At 41.7% G+C, this 21760-nt stretch overlaps 1 protein-coding gene across 3 annotated transcripts; it reads left to right on the forward strand.

Annotated features, from left to right (window-relative positions):
- Window positions 1-317: 317 nt before the first annotated feature.
- On the forward strand, window positions 318-10169 carry SLITRK4 (SLIT and NTRK like family member 4). Of its 3 annotated transcripts, none has more exons than XM_030272696.4 (2): window positions 318-731; window positions 3464-10169. In XM_030272696.4, exon 2 carries the CDS (start codon window positions 3514-3516, stop codon window positions 6025-6027), a length of 2514 nt encoding a protein of 837 aa, XP_030128556.4. In that variant the 5' UTR covers window positions 318-731; window positions 3464-3513; the 3' UTR covers window positions 6028-10169. The 3 variants fall into 3 exon arrangements, with proteins under 3 accessions (XP_030128556.4, XP_030128558.4, XP_072785287.1); XM_030272698.4 differs by lacking the exon at window positions 318-731 and adding an exon at window positions 937-1103; XM_072929186.1 differs by lacking the exon at window positions 318-731 and adding an exon at window positions 1389-1518.
- Window positions 10170-21760: the final 11591 nt, after the last annotated feature.

The following is a 21760-nucleotide window of genomic DNA, read 5'->3' on the forward strand; positions in this document are numbered from 1 at the left end:
ACTCTTCTGCTTCGGAATGCGATGTCACCTTGTTTGAGGGTATTCATTACCATTTTAAAGTGTATTATGAAAGGCAGAGTCAATAGGAGTTGTTAATTAGCAGAATCTGTTTAGCACAAGTGCATAACATTTGAGGATTTTTTCCATCAGACTGCAGCTGTTACCTACGCAGAGAAGGAATTTCACCTAACCACAAAGAATGAGATACACTAATAGCTGCGTTGTCGTAAGAACGGGTCGGGTATGTCTCCTCGCAGCGATTTCTCTCCATAATTGCAATTCACATTAAATGCAGCAAATGTTACCATCCTGCCCACTCAGTTTCCACCTCTACTTTTGTTTCAAGCCGGGAGGGGAGATCGCCAGAAAAGAGAGGGGGGAGTCCTCTCTCGCCCCCTCTCTCCTTCCCCCGTTCGGCTCTCGCAGCCGCGCTGCCCTGCGGCTCCCCGGGCGCGGGGGCCGCGCTGGCCCCGTCCCGGCCGCGGGCCGCACTTGTGGCTGCCTCGCCCGCCCATGGCAGCCCCGCGGCTCCCGGCGCGGCCCCGGGGGCTCCTCCCGCCCCGCACGCCCCGCCTGGGCTCCGCGGGGGCGCAGCGCGACGGCTCCCCGGGAAAGGCACCGGCGGCGCGGCGGCTCCGGGCTGCGGGAGAGGCTCCGGCCGTGGCGATGCGCCGGGATCGCTCCCCCGGAGCGGCGTCTCCCTGCCCGCCGGAGCAGCGCCCGGGCGCTCGGTGCGTGCGTGCATGAGTGTGTGCGGTGTGCGGGTGTGCGTGTGGCGGAGGGGAGGGGGCTCGCTGCGTGCAGGGGGTGGGCGAGAGCAGTGCGATGGGAGCGGGCGCCCGTGTGCAGAGGGATCCTCTCCCCGCATGTGTGCGGGGGACCGCGGGGCAGGGCTCAGCCGGGCGGCTGCTGCATGCGGCGGAGCCCGCGGGGTTCCGCAGCGCCGGGCTTGCCCTCGCTCCGCGCGGCCGGGGGTGCTCGCCCCGGCGGGCCCCCGGCTGCCCCCGCCGCCCGCTGCGTGCGCGGAGCCGCCGGAGCCCCGAGCGCGCCGGGAGAGCGGCGGAACGCAGCCCGGCGGAGCCGCGGCGACCCCGGGCGCCGAGGTAGGGACGGTGCCGCGCTGGCCGCGGAGCTGCCGGGAGCATCACCGAGGGCGGCGGGCGCCCGCCGGGCGTGTGAGTGCGGGCGGGGGTGGGGGCACGGCGGGGCCGCCCGTACGTTGGCGTTTTTATTTCTTTTAATTATTCCGAAGGTTTTGTTTTCATTGCTATAATAATTGCCCGTGCTGTTTTAAAGACGGCGAGGGATGGGGTGCGGGGAGGCGGGGGTGCACACGACGAGGCGACAGTGGCTTCCTGCCGGAGCCTCTCTGCCATCGCGCTCGCCTCTCCCCGCAGCCGGCCGCCTCCCGGAGCCCTGGCCAGCGGCACCAGGCGCAGCGCTGCCCTCTCCCATCCTCCCCGGGAGAGCGGGAGAGCGGAGGGACCGGGGCCGGGCGGCCCGGAGAAGCCGGTGAAGGTGTGGGAGGGACGGGGGGGCAGGATCTGCGCAGTGGGGCTGGGGAAGGGGGTGTGTGGCTCTGCTGCGGGCTGGACTTTGCAAAGGTACCGGGGCGGGGGGGGGGGGGGGGGTGGCTGGTGCGTTCAGCGGCGGGGAGCACGGTCGTGCCTTGATGCGAAGGGACGGCGGAGGAGATGCGGGGCTGCTCCGCCCGCTCCCGGCCGGGATGTGCGCGCCCGGCGAGCGCGCCCCTGCTGCCCTCCCTCGCCGGGAGCCAGAGGGCAACGGGGCGCCCACGGCAGAGGGGAGCCGGCACCAGCCGAGCCGGATGCGGCAAAAAATTGCGGTAGTGCCGGCACTGCTGGCCGGGCTCACCGCCCCGCCGCCAGCCCCGCGCAGCGCCCGCAGCCTGCCCGCTCGGCACCGGCCGGGAGCCCGGGGCTGAGGAAGAAGAGGGGACTCGAGCGTGGGCGAGGCAGGGACACGAGAGGACGGCGCCTGCCAGGGGGAGGGAGACGGAGCGGCGGGGGCGCGGGGACACCGGTCCGCCCCTGGGGGCGCGCTCGCCGCGCCGGGGTCCGGAGCCTGCGGGCATCGGCAGCCGCTGCTCCGCTTCCCCCTTCTCCCGATAAGCGGCCTCCTTGACCCCTTCGGCCATCGGCTCCTCGCATCCTTCCTTCTCTCATCTGTGCTTTTCCTCTCCCTCTTATCCTTCTGTCCTGCGGTCTTTCCTCATCTCTCCTCTCCCCTCCCTTCCAAGACCCCCGGCACATCCTCTCCTTGTGTCTCCCTCCAGCCCGGTTCTCCTCCCTCCAGCTGGCTCCTGCTTTCTCCACTTTTCATTCTGGCTCTCTCCTGCCAACTCAGTGGCTTCCTACAGCAGGAAATGAAAGGGACAAGTTGGGAAATGGGGTAATGGGAAGATGGTGTGTGTGTGTGTGTGTGTGTGTGTGTGTGTGTGTGTAATGTATTGATTATTGACTGATCTGTTTAAAAAAGGGGGGGGGGGGGGGAACCCTACCTTATAACTCAGAGGAAATGCTGTGGCTCGAGTTCTTCTGCGTAAAAAATGGCAGTTCAGTTGGCCAGACTATATACAAAGGATTCTTATCAATGCAGGAATAAGGGCAAATTACATAATGTTTTAGGAAAAAAAAAATAGTTGTCAGATTTCAATACTGTCAGCCTGGCAATTTGTGACTTTTTTTTTCCCTGCAAGTCAGTGTATGGTTATTCCTGGGGATGGGGCTGTATGCTTGTGCATGCTTCTTCCATGTCTGTGTGCTTCCATTGGTCACCCAGAGCTGATCTTGTTTTGTGAATAGTTGTATTTCTGCAGTCAGTTTACCACTGACTTATTTAAACTAGGTATCAGAAGTGACAGAAACAATGTGTGTGTGTATGCCTATGTAGCCCTTGAGTGAATATTGTTATCATAGTGATATATCTGTATGTGTTGCTGCTTTAGAAACTTTTACTGAGCATTGGCATTGCTTTTTGTGTCAGCATCTCCATCCTTTCTATATTGTGCTATCCCATCCCAGGTATTTGGGCATGCATAACATCAGCATTTGTGTTTAATATCCCTGAAATGCACAGCAACATATGAGCAGTGCACAACTGAGGAGAGTAAATATGCATAAAATTGGAATCTCCTTTGGTTATTTTACTTTATTAGTTATGCATGCTTGGCATGTGCAAGAGAGAGAAATACATTTGACAGACCTGAGAGTTATTTATGTTTCTCTAAAGAAATTTGCATTTTGTGTTTGAAATCATCCCAGCTCCCATACATTTGTTTGGTTGTTAAAGTCTTTCATGTTATTTTAAATTCAGGTTTTGTAGTTTATCTATAATATTTGGCAGGTACAGTAGCTCAGCGGTATACAATTTCTAACCCAAGTGACGTTTTGGAACAATGTCAACTGAAAAATGCTTTCTTTTTCTTTCCTTCTTTCTTTAGATTCTTTCTCTTTGTTCAGGAGCCTAAGGTTGCTTGCTGATCATAAGAAGATGATTCTGTGGCTCTTTCTGGTTCTGTCATCTCCAGTTTCTTCTACAACTGCAGATGCTGATATATCTGTGGAAATTTGCAATGTTTGCTCCTGTGTGTCAGTTGAGAATGTACTCTATGTCAACTGTGAGAAGGTTGCAGTCTACAGACCAAATCAGCTTAAACCACCATGGTCTAATTTTTACCACCTCAACTTTCAAAACAACCTGCTAATTATTCTATATCCAAATTCCTTTCTTAATTTTACACATGCAGTGTCCTTGCAACTGGGTAATAATAAGTTACAGAACATTGAGGGAGGGGCCTTTATGGGTCTTAGTGCATTAAAACAGTTGCACTTGAACAACAACGAATTAAAGATTCTCCGGGCTGACACTTTCCTTGGCATAGAGAACTTGGAGTATCTCCAAGCTGACTACAATTTAATCAAGTTTATTGAACGGGGAGCCTTCAATAAGCTTCACAAGCTGAAAGTCCTGATACTTAATGACAATCTGATTTCATTCCTTCCCGATAATATTTTTCGATTTGCTTCTCTAACCCATCTGGATATACGGGGGAATCGAATACAGAAGCTTCCATACATTGGAGTTCTGGAACACATCGGGCGAATTGTTGAATTGCAGCTGGAAGACAACCCCTGGAATTGTACTTGTGATTTGTTGCCTTTGAAAGCGTGGCTGGAGAACATGCCCTATAACATCTACATTGGAGAGGCTATCTGTGAGACACCCAGTGACTTGTATGGAAGGCTGCTGAAAGAAACCAATAAGCAGGAGCTGTGCTCCATGGGGACAGGGAGCGATTTTGACGTGCGCATCCTGCCTCCCTCGCAGCTGGAGCCCGGTTACAGCACGCCCAATGGCCACACCACTCAAACATCAGTGCACAGATTAGTCACAAAGCCACCAAAAACTACAAATCCTTCGAAGATCTCGGGGATAGTAGCAGGCAAAGCCCTGTCCAGTCGCAATCTCAGTCAGATCGTATCTTACCAGACCAGGGTGCCTCCTTTAACTCCTTGTCCAGTTCCTTGTGTTTGCAAAACTCATCCTTCAGATTTGGGATTAAGTGTAAATTGCCAAGAAAGAAATATAGAATCGATGGCTGAACTCGTACCAAAACCTTTAAATGCCAAGAAACTGCATGTAAATGGCAACTATATTAAGGATGTGGATACTACAGATTTCGCTGAGTTTGAGGGGCTGGATTTGCTACATTTAGGCAGCAATCGGATTTCAGTGATCAAAGGAGATGTTTTCCGCAACCTTACAAATTTACGAAGATTGTACCTCAATGGCAATCAGATAGAGCGCCTGAGCCCAGAAATGTTTGCTGGCCTCCACAATTTGCAATATCTGTATTTGGAATACAATGTTATCAAAGAAATCCTAGCAGGCACCTTTGACTTAATGCCAAATTTACAGTTGCTCTACCTGAACAACAATCTTCTGCGAAGTTTGCCAGCTTACATTTTTGCTGGTGCACCACTTGCTAGACTGAATCTGAGGAACAATCACTTCATGTATTTACCTGTAAGTGGTGTTCTTGATCAGCTAAAATCTCTTACACAAATAGATTTGGAAGGTAATCCATGGGACTGCACTTGTGATTTAGTTGCTTTGAAACTGTGGCTTGAAAAGCTAAATGACGGTATTGTGGTGAAGGAATTGAAATGTGAGACACCTGTGCAGTTTGCTAACATAGAACTTAAGTCTCTGAAAAATGAGATTCTCTGTCCTAAACTTTTAAACAAGCCATCTGCTCTATTCACTAGTCCCATGCCTGCTGTTATTTTTACAACACCACCGGGACCAGTCCGGAGTCCTCCTGGCGGCCCAGTTCCATTGTCCATCCTAATCCTGAGCATATTGGTTGTGCTGATTTTAACAGTGTTTGTCGCTTTTTGTCTCCTTGTTTTTGTGCTTCGGCGCAACAAAAAACCAACCATAAAGCATGAAGGGATTGGAAACCAAGAGTGCAGTTCTATGCAACTGCAGCTAAGAAAACACGATCACAAGTCAAACAAAAAAGATGGACTGGGTGCAGAGGCCTTCATTCCTCAAACCATTGAGCAGATGAGCAAAAGTCATACCTGTGGCTTGAAGGAGTCTGAAACGGGCTTCACGTTTGCTGACCCACCAGGGCAAAAAGTCATTCTGAGAAATATGAATGACAAGGAGAAAGATTTATTGCATGTGGATTCCAGAAAAAGACTTAGCACAATCGATGAACTGGATGAGTTATTCCCTGGAAGGGATTCCAATGTATTTATTCAAAATTTTCTTGAAAGTAAAAAGGAATACAACAGCATAGGGGTCAGTGGTTTTGAAATACGTTACCCAGAGAAACTGCAAGACAAAAAAGCCAAGAAATCTCTAATAGGTGGTAATCATAGTAAAATTGTAGTAGAACAAAGAAAAAGTGAATATTTTGAACTAAAAGCTAAACTTCAAGGTTCACCTGACTACCTACAAGTCCTTGAAGAACAAACAGCTTTGAATAAAATATAGGTCATACAATCTTATTGCCTACAGAGGACATTTATTTAATGATGAAAGTGCCTTTTGTTGACTTTTAACTTCCAAATACTATATTATATTGATAGGCATAGAGGCAGGTGTATCCAAGGGTGTCTGAATAACTGTAGCTGTGTATGATTTGTCAAGTAGAGGAGAATTTCCTTAATAGATTTTACTCCATAAAGCTCATGCCCTGTGGAATCCTGTAGGGATACTGCAAACTCTATTGCCAAAGGGATGCTTTATACACGTTACACTGAATTTAACCTCAAGAGGCATATATGTTTTGTATCTTAAATGCAAACCATCGTCTCCTTGTGATTTGTTAGAACAAACACAAGAAACCTGGTACTGATATTTGTACTCCAGCTGGGTCCTTCATCCTGCACGTGGATTTAAGTTGGTGGAACTGGAGTAATCCTTTGATTTGTGGTGTTCTAATGGCACTGTTTAAAGCTTATCTGGAAAGTAACAAGCATGCAAAGAGAGAACATTCAATAGTATGTGTAAATTGGTTACATTTATGGGCTGCATCTTGAAACCACTGGAATTATAATGTTAAATTGTGTTTAAAATATACCATGCATTACATACCTATGAAATAAATCTGACCACTTGAAGCATACATGTCTATACAGAAAATTTAAAAAAAGAAAGAAAGAAAGAAAGAAAACAATTCAACCTGACTTCTGCAGTATTTGTGACATCTGAAGAAAATATTTGATACTTATGCAGAATCTGTTCTAAGACTCATCTCCAATTATAACTAGAGTTCCTTCTCAGTTACGTGAAACTCTTGCAACCCCAAGAGGTTGTCCAAAATTGTCAAAGTGCTTACTGTGTGAGCGTAGCAGAAATTATTTTTGTAATATAATTCATATTTATGAAATACTTTGTATACTACATAGGAAAAAATGTGTACTCCTTAATATGTATTTAATATGCCTGACTTGTTTTCCTGATCACAATGCATTAATCATTCAGTATAAATAAAACCAGAACAATATACCAAACAGCAGCCGGGGATGTAATGTATAGCATCATCCAGAATTAAGTGATCAGATATAATAATAATAATAACGATGATAATAATAATAATAAAATTGTTCTGTACTATTCTTGTGAGATTAGCATATTACCTTATTTCAGATCTGTTACCAATGGTGCATTTTAAAATAGATTGATTAGTTTTTTAGTATTGTGTCCCAGGCTGTTACTTGCCATCAGTTTTCTTGCTTTTCAGGTCTCTACAGCTTAATCTGAATACTTTTCACAAGCATTTACAGGAATTCATGCTAAGGGGAATATTTTTATTGTACATGCAGAAGTTTTCTGTTCTTATCTCTCTGGCTGCTTTTAGTCAGCAAAACCTGATCAGAACAGTGAACAATATAGCAAATCCTGTTCAAAACCACAGTGCAAAATGGATATAGTGGTCTCAGTTCAGAGGACTGTGTAGCTCATAACTACAGAGTAAAAGCTTGCCTTTGTGAAAGCTGAATCTGAACAGCCAGGGGAAAAGGCAGGAGAATGGAAAATCCCCATTGTATCTCACTGATAGGTGGTACTCTGACATGAGAATGGAGATATGTTGGTAAAGCATCCTACAGCTAATCTATGTGATGAGATTAACAAAATTTCTTTAACTCAATGAGACCTTCTTTATCTCCTTTGCTTTCAGAACCTTTACCCCTCCTGACCTTTTATAATCAATACATTAGCCAATTAAGATAGTAGGATATAGACATGAACGTTTTTCATGAGTTTGAAGCTAGCAAAAATTAGAGCAAAACTCAATAATAATACTGTGGAGAAGGCTGTGTCAGCTATTTCCAATATAAACCTCTAATTTCAGGGCTGTGTGACACCGAGTTGGAATTTTTATTCTGGAATGATTCTTGGCAAACAGCCTGCAGTATATTTTTATCAAAATAGACCAAAAGGAAAAAAAAAAAAAAACACTGCTTCTTTATTTAAGAGAAAGCAAACAAAACATTTCTCTACATTCAGACATTTGTTTATGCTCTTTTGGCTTAGAAATAGGGTTGTTTTATTCTTTTTCTCCATACTGCATAGTATATATATATATGACTTCAGATAATAAAATTGCGAGAGATGAATTAATGGCTGAGTTTCTTTCAAAAAGCTGCATCTATCCATGCACAATAATTAACTTAATTCAGAATGTCATGGGGATTTTGAGGACATGGATACTGCATACACATGCAGTAAAAAGCTCCTGGTTAACCAGTGATGCAGGGCATGGCTAAGGTTTGAATGAGAACGTGCGAGATTATTTATTGCCTGTGGATTAAGCAGTCCATGATGCACTGACCAGGTGGACTCTGCTGGCTCCTTGAGTAGGCTGAGGGTGACAGGTCCCTGGTGTGCTCTGACAGAGCTGTGTGGCTTTGAGGATGGCTCCAAGTTCACTGAGGTTTGCCAAAGCAGAAGGTGTCTGACACACTCTGTGCGTTGTCACTGGCATGTCCTGTATGATCCTCCTGAGAGCAGTGTGCTAAAAATATTACAAATTGCAAGTAAAGAAATACTTCTAAGTGATGGTAAAACTGATGTGCTTATGACTTGTATTGCCCTGAGTCCAAAGAACAGAGATAAATGGCCATACCTTCCTAAGCTAAAAAAAAATGAGGGGTTTTTGTTTCATTTTGTGTTGTGAGGTTTTTCTGGGGGTGTTTTTCTGGATTTTTGGTTTGGTTTGGTTTTGTTTTTTTTAATTTGTTTGAGGTTTTTGTTTGGTTTTTGGAGTGGTGTCTTCTGTTTGCTGATCTAAAGAGCTGAACCGTTACGCTGTACCATTACACTGGATCAGAATTTTCTGATCACTGAGACCCCAATTCCAGTAAAGCATTTCACCTCAACCTAAATCATGTGCAGAGGTATTATTCATGAGATAATAATTAGATACCTGCCCAAGAGTGGGCCTTAGCTAGAGTTTTGTCATTGACTTCAACACAAGCCAGCTCAGAACCATTGTATATAATCCATAGAGCCCAGGGACTCATCTGGGGTTATGCAGTTGAGTGTAGGTTCACCAGCATCAGTAAAGGTTGCACAATCTGGACCTTCCTGTAGAAATTGTCCCTAAGTGTTTTACAATGTATGGTGCAATATATAGGCATAATAGTGTGAGTGAAGAATGCAGAAGCTGGCAAAACACTATTTTTCTGTGAAATTGTTACTTTGAATGGCAACCTTAGTGTCAGTTTATTTTCTCCATGTTTTGAAACTGTGTATGTGTCTGCACAGAAGTTTTAGTGTGATGTCCATTGAAATCTCTGGTCAGTCTTTCTGAAAGGTGATTTGGGTGTGGCTTAACAGGTCTGTCTGTTCCTGGTATTGGTTTGAGTGGCCACGCTTGTAAAATGGCTGTTAAGACCCATGGACATAAACTAAATCAGTGAAGGTGTTGGCATAATCTGTTGTCTCCATTGTATTATAAAGAGTTTCCATTTTTAAATGAAATCAATAAAGTGTACTCGTTTCCTTGAAAAAGAAAAAAAAAAATTGTGCAATTTTATCAGAAAGCAAATACCGCGGTGCAAGAACACAAGAACAGGTGATTTATGTTTTGCATTTAGTGTTCAAGATTGACAATAATGCAACAATCTAGTATAAATATATTTTTAAAATGCTTTTTTTTTTTAAAGCCATAATGATGATATAAATTATAAAGGCATGGCCTTGTGAATAATGTTAACAAATGTTTCAGAATCAAGAAAAAACATCCAGAACTTGATGGTGGTATAATATCTATAATATCTTTTGCATGATTTGTATGTTGATATTGTATGAAATGAGCACAGTGAGAATTTTTTTTTTTTGGTTGCATCCAAAGAGTTAGGAAGGAAATATAACAAGAATGTACTCATAATCACTCTATTTTGAAATAAAGTAAAGAAAACAAAATGTATTGGCTTTACCCTCTTTTGATCATTACTATTTTAGGTTAGTTTATAATTAAGGCAGTTATTTACAACATCCTGTCCAATGTAAAACACAGAAACCTATTGTTTATTAAGTTTGTTTGCCTTCATCAACATCAAAATACTAGTCAGTGTTGACTTCAAAATTTGTATGAAATATTAATAAAATTGTTTGGTACTATTGTATTTCTGAAACTAGACTTTGTTAAGTGACTGTGATATTCTCTTTTGGATTACTTGTATATGGATGAGAGAATCTGTAAAGCAGTTATGCACTAATGTTTTCTAGCCACCTCAACCAATTTTAGAATTTTAGAATTTTTCTATTTTAGAAACTTTTTCTCATCTTCTGCTGTCCAACAAAATCTTCCTTTACACTCTTATGCAAATAATCCCTCTAATGTCATTGATTCATTGATTTTTTTTTTTTTTTCATTACCACAAGCAGAATTTAGTTTTCAGTTGGATTCTCAGTTCTTCAACCCAGAAATGCTTAAAGGAAAAATTACATAATATTAGGGGCATTTGCTTTGATTCTGCTCTCTTCTTATTAGTCATTTTCAATAATCATTTTTCGGAGGAAAGTCAAGGTAATTTGTCCTTAGAAAAAGCAAAAAACACCAATCCATTTACCATTTCATTTCGTTAGGCTAGTTTTATAACTGAAAGTTGCAAAGACATCTTTAGGTAGTTTAACTTCCAAATTTATATATTGTATTTAAAATGGTTTACAAAGCTTGTAAAAATCTTCATGGTAAGGGAGAAGAGCAGGAACAGAATTACATTTAGATTAAACATTCCCTGTTGTGCAGGGTTTAACATGCATTGTAATGGCAGTGAATGTGAATCAGAATGGGATATGGAGTGGAAAATCAGGACTTGATACAGATTTTTTTCACTTCTACTTGAAGTGTAACATTAGGAACAAACCCACAGCACTAGTTGAGAGAGGTCTAATATAATATTCCACATAATTTCTTTCTAAAGAAAAACTCTAGAATCAAGTATTAATTATTCATGTTTTGATAATAAGTGTGCACTGCTTTTCTGAATGCAGAGGAACTTGAGAGTTTTCTGTTAATATGTTTTGTCATTATTAGTCTTTATTTCCAATTTCAATTCACTCATCCTTATGTATTATGATTGATGCTGTGTTGGAAAACAAAAATAAGAATATTGTTGCTCAGGGACAAACTCTTCTCAAAAATTTACCAATGTAAATCCAGACTGACTGAACAGACTTCAATGGAGTCAATTCCACTGTTAGCCTAGTGAACAAAAAAGCAGAAAGTACAAGATTTATCCATCATTGAAATAAAAATAAGTAATCTTTGACTTGAAATGTAATATAATCTTGCTTTATACTCTGTTGATTTCTCTGGTAAAGCTGTTACTATTTTCAAATGACTGTAGGGAGAGCACAGACCAAGTGCAGTCCTGTGTCTGTTTGATGTCAGTGGAGCTGTGGGCATCCCAGAGCTGTACTACGGGAACAAAACTATATAAATTTTCTGGTTTATACATACGCTTGGGGTAGATCTCACATGAAATAGAAAAGCTTTCCTAACAATACTATTTACTTTCTCCCTATAATGGAGCAAAGTTACTCCGCTCTTGTTTTTCATTAAGTAGGGAGTTTATTGCAAATATATTTGTTTTACTGCTAATTTTATTTGTATTCACTGGCAATACTTGAGGTAACTAATTCATTGTCTGAAAGCAGTACATTTCAGTCTGTTATTTTTAAAATACCAGTCACTGGTAACAGACAGATACTGAGTTATATTGGATTTCCATTCCCTAAGTAATAATTCCATAAATATTCATCAAAAACACAAATAAAGATCAGATAAGAAAAAAAAATCCTAGCTGTTACTAAATCTGAACTTTTTGTATGTGTGTATGTGAAGGCTTAGCACAATGTACTATAATTCTGATGGGTAACAAGTGATACCTTATTTTTCTTTGGTCTTTGTTTAACCAGAAAACAGAAAGTGATCTCTAAATGGTTTAGTCATCATTTTGTAACAGTAGAGTAACAAAGAATATTCCTATATTTCCCTCATCCATGAGGATTTAATTTCTTGGTTTAATTTCATACAATTTCCTGGAAGTGTGTGCAGTATAACCTTCCAGAGCATCCTCCCACTCCATGCTCTCATTTCACCTTCAGTGAGCCAGTCTTTTACAGCTGAAGGTTTTTCTAGGCTTGGGTTGATGGCAGTATCCAAAGAGTGGGATTTGCCAGTTCCTAGAAAACAGCTAAAAAAGGCAAACTAAGAGCCTGTCCTGGATGGTTTCTGAGTCATGTCAGATGGTGTATGATCCAAAACAGAAATGTAGGAAATGGTTTAAGGTTCTTTTGGGAAGTTTTTTGCTTGGCTTTTGAAGCTGGACAATTGTGGCTTTCCATGATTGCAAGCTGTGCAGTGTAAAGGAAATGAGATTCAGCCAATTGAATCCTGACAGGCTGTGGCTAAATCCTGCAGACATCTGCACCCTCTTACCTGAGCTAGGCTTTGCTAGCACTGTTCACTGACAAGTCCTGCACAGATTACTCAGGTTAAACCAGATGTGATCCAGATTTCTCAGGGGTGATTTAGCTGGGATGTGGATACAGTTTTGTGCGCACTGGGAGCTGTTTGGGTGTGGGGGTCAGTCTGTGCCCCGTGTTTGCTGGGCTGTGGCTTTGGTAGGGGCTGAATTCATGTGCTACATTAGTGCTCACATCTGAATATGAAACGCTGTGCAGGATGTACATCTCAATGAGCAGAGTCACAAAGGGCAGCGTGTTTTGACAGATTTTGAGCTCTTCACTGCAAGAAACTGCAGGAAAGGATATACCATACAGCAGATTTTCTTGCTCCCTGGCAGGATTTCATAGACCCTGTGAGTCCTTCTCAGCAGGGTATTCTTGTCTGTACACTGCAAATAAGGCTCCAGGTCACCGGTCTCATGTATGTGCAGTCTGTGTTTGCTTATATCCAAAAATAGTTTCATAGAGAAGGGTAGGAGAATAACTTCCTCTTTTTTGTCTTTTTCTTTCCCTTTTTTTTTTTTTTTTTTTTTCTGCAAAGTAAAATGGGCTGAATTTGAATTTTTCCACATTGCAAAAGAAGAATAGAGGCATTTTAAAGAATGGCCACATTGTTGGTTAATATCAGCACTATTAAAATATTTTGCTAAGAGAGAGAAGAAGAAAGCAGTTGTGTTTATATTTTTAGCACACAACATTTCAACTTCCATTCTTGGGTTAGAATATGCCCTTGGGTGCCAAGGGACTTACAAGTGCATCTTGGGGCACAATTTAGTTGCAGAGATTCATCCTCAATGTCTTTCTGCCTTTTGTGTGGTAAAAATGAAATGCAAGGTTTTGAATGTTCCCTCTCTGTTTGCTTTAATGGAAGTTACCTCAGCAGTCATTCCTCAGGACCAGAATTCCAGCTCCTGTTGAGTTGTGCCTGCAGTCTGGTGAGGTTGGTTAGCAGCAAGAGTACAAATGTCATACAAGGGGTGATCTTTTGGATGGGGTTAGCACTTTGAAATAACTGGGGTTCATATGGCTTCCTTCTGAAATATCACCATGTCATTGCACTGTTTTATCTTTACTTCTATGATCAGTTCAATAAATCAGTGGTTTTACAAAGTTGATCAGAAAATTTGGTCCAAATATCTAGGAAAAAAGCTTTGCTTTTAATTCTCATGTTTTTTAAGAAAATAAAGAGCAAAGACATCATTAATAAACTAGATTTAAGATTTCTTTTTGTTCAATGAAAATTACTTTTGCCTTAATGAAGTGAAATATTCAGAAAGTACAAGTGAAATATTTAGGAATTAATTTGGGAAAATTTGGTTTGTGGCAACAAATGAGGCCCCTATTTTGTAATCCCTTCTCAAGAATATAAGGTGTGGATGCCATAAGAGGTTTTATCTTTTAAGTAGCTTCTCTAAGATTCTGGAGTTTCATTCAGCTGTTGGAGCTATGCCATGAGCATGATTTTATGATTTTGCTGTACTGGTTAACAAAACAACAGTGTGATGCATTTTATCTGTGTAGCTTTTTCAAGTAATTTATACCACTTATGACAGCAAAGATAGGAAGGATTATAAATTGTAAAGTGTGTTGGTAAGGATTCCTATACATTGGTAATGTGCTTTCAAAATGAAAGCAGCATGCAAATGATGTGTATTATCAGCATACAATCCATTTCAAAAGGGAAGTACCACTGTACTCTGCACGGAGCTCTATTGTTCAGATTGAGAAATATCACTGAGAGTGGATAAGCTGTGTTTTCCTCTTTGTAGACTTCTCTTCTTCAGCTATTAAATAGACCTGTTTATTCTGTACAGAGCAATACAACTCTGAGCCATCTGCAAGAAAAGACGTAAGCCTAAAAAGGACAAGATAATACATTCCCTCCCAAAAGAACATCTGCATTATAATAATAAAATCACTCATATTTTCCAGTGGCATTGTCACTTTTGGCCATTTTTGCTCCACTGACAAGCTGTGGGATGGAGATGTGGAGTCGGCCTCAGCTGCTGTTTCTCCACACCAGCATTGCCTCTGATGTCACACATGGACAGGGTCAGTTTGCCCAAGGGCCTTTCAGTGCCATAAGGCAACAACATGAATTCATTCCCACTCTGCAGGCATTTGCAATGAGCTAGAACTAGAGTTATCATGGGCTAGATACACTCAGAGACAGCAGAAGCATGACAGTGACCTTTGCCAAAATGCTTTCTCCTTTACCCCCTGGCACACACCTGTGCCATGGCCCACAGCATCCCCGGGCCAGGAAACAAGGTTGTAGCAGGGCTCAGTAACATCTTTTTTTAGCATTGCAGGGAGGAAAAGTAACACAAGAGCTCTGTAATCAGGAATGTAAGACTCTCCTTGCCTGTCTGCTGTTCAATATGTGGCCTAGTCCCTTTTGCAAGAGGAGAACTAATCTTCACTGCTGGGTTCAGTCTAAATTCTGAGGAGCAGGTAAGAATATCTTGCTTGACCAAATGATATTTTCCCCACAGTACAGCTAGCCCAGGTTCTCTGTCAGATGGGTGTAGACACATGTTTTTCCCTGTCTGTAAATAGTATACAGTCAAACTTGTATTAACAGTTCTAGTGGTTTGGTAATATGTACATATAATGCATGTGCACATGCAAAATTGCATTTCCATGTGGTATTGCTGAGTGTCACTGGCAGTAAATGAAGACAACCATTTTTTTACCTCAAAACCTATTGTAGTGGCCAGATTCAGATTGCTTTGCCTAATTACATATGCTTCTTGTATAACAGTTTCTTTTCTTAAAAACAACACTGTCTTCCTTTTTAACAGAGAGAGAAGGCTTTCGCTTTTTTTTTTTTTTTTTTTTTATTAATTCATTCCTCATTCCTCTGCAGTTGGAATTCCATTAATCCATTTCTGACCCATAAAGAACAAAGAAAAAATCCTCTACAGGAAAATTCCACTTTATGTAACGCACTGAAGATGGCACTGTAGTAACAACTTCACACTGTGAATGATAAGATATGTTTGTGTTTGTTACTGGGAAATTGTGATTTTTTTTATATTTATTTGCACAGCTATCAAGCCAAAGGTCAGTTTAATGCAGCACCACCCAACACTGCTACTGTAATTAAGGGTGAAGAAGGTTTTCTTTTACTTGGACTTATCACAAGGAGACTCCAATTCAACCCAAACTATGTGGAATAGTTTATAGTTGATCTTCATATTGAGAGGGGTTTTTTTGTTAAAAAAGAAAAAATCCAAGGAAAACAAAGAGAATCCTTTCTGTAAAGGATATCTCCCCATGTCTGTAAGCTTTGCAGGCCATGTTAAGGCATATTAACACCACAGCAGGTCTCTAAAGACCCAATGAACCTTGGGGCCTCCATGGCTTTCATTGCACTACACAAATCTTCCAAAATTCAGTTTCTTATAGAGGTTGGAGGCTTTAATTTGTCTGAAACAGGAGCTGCAAGTTAAAAGAAAAACAACCAACCAGCTACACACTAAGAAGACCAGCCACAGCTAACAGCCACACTTAGGTTAATGATAATTTGTAGTAAGAATAAAATAAATTAAAAAAAATTAAACAAACACTTATACAGGTCTTAAATGATGCTTCTATCTGTTTCATAACCCACACCTTTTAAGCCTTTCACTTATAGCAGGTGGGAGTTTGGGGTTGTTTTGAAGTATGTGAGTAATGGGGCCACTGTGCAGCAATTACCTCTCGCAGCTACTTCCATCATACATGCCTGAGCTATTTTGAAGTAGATTAAAAAGGAAAACTTTATATTCTTTTTGCTTTGTCTTGCTCAAGAGAAGTCAGTGGAAGAATTTGTGTGAACTACCACAATGGGGATCTTTTTCAGGTGTTGAGAAAAAATTGCAGGATTTAAAGCCCCACTGATTTCCATGAGAGACAGCATCTGTCCCAGATGACCTAATGCTCTTTGTCAGCAAATTAATTTTGTGGAGGAAAATTTTGAGGTTTTCCAAACTCCCCTCCTAAGTTGCTAAAGTACTTCTCCAGCTGTCTGGTATTAGAAGTGTGCAGCTTTTCAAAGATATGGGAGTTAAATAATCTTAGGGCCTTGATCTTGGAATAAATCTGGTAGGAGCTCTCTAATTACCCAGCAGGATGCTCTGCTCTTTACACAGCACCTTCCAGCCACCTGAGCAGCCTCCTCAGCCTCCCCTCCTTTGCCAGCTCAAAACTTCCCACAGAACCTCTACAGATTCCCCAGCAGAGGAAGATGCTGGTTTTGTTCTTGTGTGAATGAAAGCAGGGGTAAATTATTTTTATTTGTGCCACCACGGCCTCCAACTGCAGAAAGAACTCACTGTGGGTAATAGAGACAGACACAGGCAAGCCAAGAAACTCAGAAGCCCATGGTGAGGTGGGGGGATATTTGAGGGATGCAGAAGGAAGAACTGAAACAACCTAAGTTTGAACTTCTAGAGCTGGAATTTTTTTGCTTAGAGGTGATTTTGGGGCCATGGGATTGCTTAGAGGCCTATCAATCAGGCAAGATAGGTGGGAACAGACTGAGCTGCTACAAAAATAAGCACTAACTTATATACTCATATAAACATTTGGAGATATCTGTGATGCATTGTCCATTAATGTTTAATTTATCACCTGTTAAATATTTTATTTTGTATAGTTCTTTACTGGAAAGGTGATGGATTGTGTCATCCACAAGGACCTATATATAAAGATCTGGCAGATCTCTCTTTTGTAAAATAATTACTTTTATAGCAGGAGGTAAAATGCATTATGAAGAGATTAGTCATGTGCAAACGTGTTGTCTCATTTTAGTTTGTAGAAAGGCAGGAGTAAACACCTGCAGGCAGTATTTGTATTGCAAAGGGAGAGTTATTTTGAACCTGTAGAGAAGCTGCCACCTGGATCTTCACTACCTCAGTCATCACAGAAAATTTGAGCTGTTTGCTTCTGCCTCCCATGGCTGAGGTGGCACGGAGCAGTGTGAGGGGCTGAGGTGATGGCACAGGGCACTGCCCCTGTGCTTGTGCCCCCTGGACCTATGGGCAGCACAGCTGTCCCTGTATACCTGGGAATTCATGCCTTTGCCTCTTTGCCTCCCTGGAACTTGTGCCACTTTAATATCTGGGGGGTGAGATGGCCCAAGACACGAGACAGTGGGTCTTAAACACTGTCAGAAAGCAGTTCTGTGCAATTTCTGGTTTGTTTTTTTTTTTTTATGAACATGGCATGTGAACTCTCCATGCTGCAATCTGTGTCCTGTTCTATGGTCACACATGGCCACCACCTCCACTGATTGTGGGTCTCAGATTCAGTCAAAGAGAGAAACTGAGAGTTTCTAGCCAGGCAGAAGCCCGGGAAAGAGTTGGAGAAGAATGTAAATAATTCTTTATCTCTCTTGTTATTCACATTGTTTATAGTTAAGTTCTATCACGTCAAGCACTCTGCACCAATGGTGTGCGTTGTTTTCACTTCAAGACTAATAGAATTGATCCTCACAAAACTCTGTCTAAAAAAGCAGTGTATTTTAAATAAACCAAAGTTTTACTCTCACAGCCTTCCAAGTCAGTCTTCTCATTCCCGTCCTGCCTCGACAGCGATATTTGACTGTCCCATCCCACACATACAGATCTGGCAAACCCTGAAAGCAGTTCCCTCTCTCTGCTGTCAGGTTTCTGACTGTGCTGTAGGCAATGAACATCTCCTTATTTTTCCATAGTTCTTGTTCTTAACCCAAGAAAGCATTTCCTCAGGTCCTTAATAGCAAGCTTAAGGCTGAGCATTTATTTAAGCACTTTGCTGAGCTGTGTCTTGCTGAATGCCTGCCAGATGTAAACAGATGGGCTAATTTACCCTGGTGCTCTTCCGTGACTTCAGGAGAGCTGTAAGAGCAGGAATCCTGATGAAAGGTGGACTCCAAAGCAAGTGAGGGGCAGAGTTAGATGCATCCAGGCCACAAGATGTTTCTGAGTTCCCTGGGAATCTGTAGATTTGGAGACTGACCAGGGGAGAGCACAAGCATCTCTGCAAGGAACTTCACCCCAACTATCCATCCCTGTCTCAGTTACCTACAAGGAACAGAACTGAGGAACATCAGCTTTCTCCCACTTGTCACCAAGAAACAGCTGTGCCTGGGTTGTGTGCAGCAAGCAGAGCTCTTTTCCTAGCTTATCACCCTGTCTGTGCTGTAGGGCTTTTGAAACAGAAGTGTGTGCTCCTCTTCTTATGGCATTTCTGATGAGCCAGTGGAGACACAAACTGTTCATGGATCCTTAAAACCACTGCCTTTTATTAAAGAGCAGCCAGACATGCTGTGGGATTGAAAGATTCCAAAAACTGATGTTAATATGTTAGAATTTGGTATAAAATTATGACCACTGCCTGTCACTCATGAAACAACATGGCAAGTTTAAGCTTTTGCAATATGTCACATGCTTTTAAAAATTATTAAATAACAGCTTATTAAATATATTAATGAAACAAATTGCTAACTTAGGAACACTGATTTGTGGAGATGCATTTTTACAGTAAATTGGTCTTGTTCACAAACCTGAGAATGTTTCTAATGCTGGCAGTCATGTTCAAATGCTGTCCTATAAGATCTCAGAAAGGTCTATGCCTTAATGTAATGTGGTCTTAAGGAAAAAGAGTGAGAGTGCATGGAATTAAAAGCTTTACGTATTTTAAGAGTATGCTGAATTAATACTGTCTTAGCAGTATTTATTGTTCCAGAGTTATATTTAAGGGGCTTTTTAATGTGTGTGGTTTTGTTTCTCCAACTGATGATACTCCTGCTATCCACAGGCAGTCTAGCTTGTTACCAAAATGTGCCTGTTTATAATAGCTTTAATGCCAAATGAAAAAAGTAGGAGGAAGAAAGGAAGGGTGGAATTTGAGCTTTAAAATATCTTTCTCATGAATTATTCATATTATTTATTTCACAAGATCAAATGCTGTTCTTGAAAAATAGTATGACAGGGCATGCACAAGAGATTTCAGAGGTTGAATATGAGCAACAAACCTTTTCTAGGAGAGAAAAAACAATAAAACCGTCTCCAAACCTCAAACAGAAGGCTTGCCTAAGAAATATCAAAGATCAGTGTTGTGGGACTGTAAAAGGCAGACCCAAATCTATCATTTTATTTTTAAAGCAAGGTGTCATCAAGCTCTTCTCTGATCCAAGACTAAACAGCAATTTTCGGACTGTGGTGCCAGAACATAAGATCACCTTCATTTTTAGAACAACATAGCTTGGAATGAGCCACTGCATGCATTAACCTCTGTAAAAACAGTGAATTTCAGCTTCTTGAACAGCACTTTATTTTCTTTGGGTAATTTACTGTGGTATGTGAATGGTGAAGTTCCTTTATTTAACACAGAGAGTGAAAAAAGGGGATTCATGCAATGCCAGTCTCACCCTCCTTCTTTCTTTGTACTCACTTAAAGAGAACCTGTGGGCACCTTCCAGAATTTCATTGGATGTGTACTGGGGAATGTTGCAGTTATAAGCAGACAGGACTCAGTTTCCTCATGCAGGAAAAGCCAATCTTTAACGTTACTTTAATGTTACAGCTCATTATTTACACAGTTTTCAAGACCTCGCGTATAAGTCTAAGTGGCTCATAGCTTTCTTGCTATCCAATTCAGTGGTTAGTAAATGGCATTTTACATGTCCATCAAATCTTTCTATTCCTGGATAGTTTACATGTTTTTTTCACAGATTGCCATGGGACAGATTTCTTGTTTTTCACAGGTGCAAACGATTCTCTTACCAGAATAGATTGTTGTGCTAACTGCTTTCGTTCTCATGATTTTTCACATGGGAAGTTGCAAGCTAAGTGTTAGCTTAGCTACGGTAGCAGAGCCTAAACCATATTTTATAAGGCCTTTCTTTTATAATATCTCTGGCTGTATGCAACAGGGGAATGCCCCCTGGCAAAGAAGCTGAGGATGTTCCTAGCTGTGCTTCACCGTGGGGATGGCAAAGGTAGGCTTGGCATGGAGACCCTCTGATAGCCTCTCCTGCACCTGGTGGGGCCAGCAGAGCTCCACTGACCTGGGTAGCCCAAGGGTGACCTTCACAGTGGATCCAGGCTCTGCAGTGTCACTGATGTCCATGGAAGTGCAATGTGCTGGAAGTACAAGTAGCAGGTTTTTCCACTTGATGCCATGGAACGATGATGTGGGCTTGGAAAATCCTTTGTAGTCTCTAATGCCTTCTTCTCTCCTCCTTCCTTGCTTAGTCTGCATATGAATTAAGACCAACTGGGGTTGTACCAGCTTCCTAATTTATTCAGCTATTCAGATTTGTATTTAATGTCATCTCCTTGTCATCCTTGGTAGACTCTGGTTCAGACCCACGGTTTTTGCTGCTGCAGCAACCCTCACAGACACAGAAGCTGGAAAACAAGTAGGATGTAATTCAAGAGCTCTTTACATCTATGTAACCACGGATACCTAAGTGATGCATATGACCAGTGTTTACAAAGTAAAGTGTGTTGTTTCCAGAAATGGGAAGCACAGACTGTGAATTCCCCCTGGGACATATGTGCAGGAGATAAAATGTAAAAGTAATTCTCTTCCACCTTTATGAAATAGTGTTCTGTAGTAAATTCTATTTTCAGCTGTTGTGACTATAGTAGAGGTGGATGGCTGTAGGTTTGTGGTTTGGATGGCCATGGTAGATTTAGATGGCCCAGTTTCATATTTAAAGGGGGCAACATATTTAAAGGGGTGTAATGGGGCCACAAATTGCTGACAGAAACTTGTCTTCATAGAAAATATTGTATAAGGTAAGGAGTTAATTAGTTTAAAAAACTTGTAATATTGGTACTAAATACCCCAGGGATTTTTATTGTAAGTATAAATAGCAAACTGTCCCAAAGAAATGTGGTTTTTAAAGGAAAAGTTAATGTGCACATATCATACCTTTTATCTTTTATTTGTGTTGTATCTCCTTATTGATGCTATCTCTTAATACAATTCCCTAAGGTTCCCAAATACCTAAAGGTATCTCTCATTTAGCACTAATTTGTTGAGATTTTTTTTTCCTTTCAGACGCAATGAGGAGTTCTAGGACTCTACTGACGTCTGTTTATTTCCGTACTGCTTCAGAGTACACATATGCTGCCTCAATTTCTACTTCCTAGTTTAAAGTCCTATTCATTCATTCATACATTCATTCATTCACTCTTTCATTTTAACCATTCAGTTTCAAGATAGGTTTAGCAATTCTGACCAGCTAACACTATAAAATATC

Source organism: Taeniopygia guttata, chromosome 4A, assembly GCF_048771995.1.
Source record: "Taeniopygia guttata chromosome 4A, bTaeGut7.mat, whole genome shotgun sequence".
Taxonomy (NCBI): Eukaryota; Metazoa; Chordata; class Aves; order Passeriformes; family Estrildidae; genus Taeniopygia; species Taeniopygia guttata.

Bases quoted from the DNA above. Each gene is read 5' to 3' on its own strand.
- SLITRK4 (XM_030272696.4), top strand. From the start codon at position 3,514: ATGATTCTGTGGCTCTTTCTGGTTCTGTCATCTCCAGTTTCTTCTACA.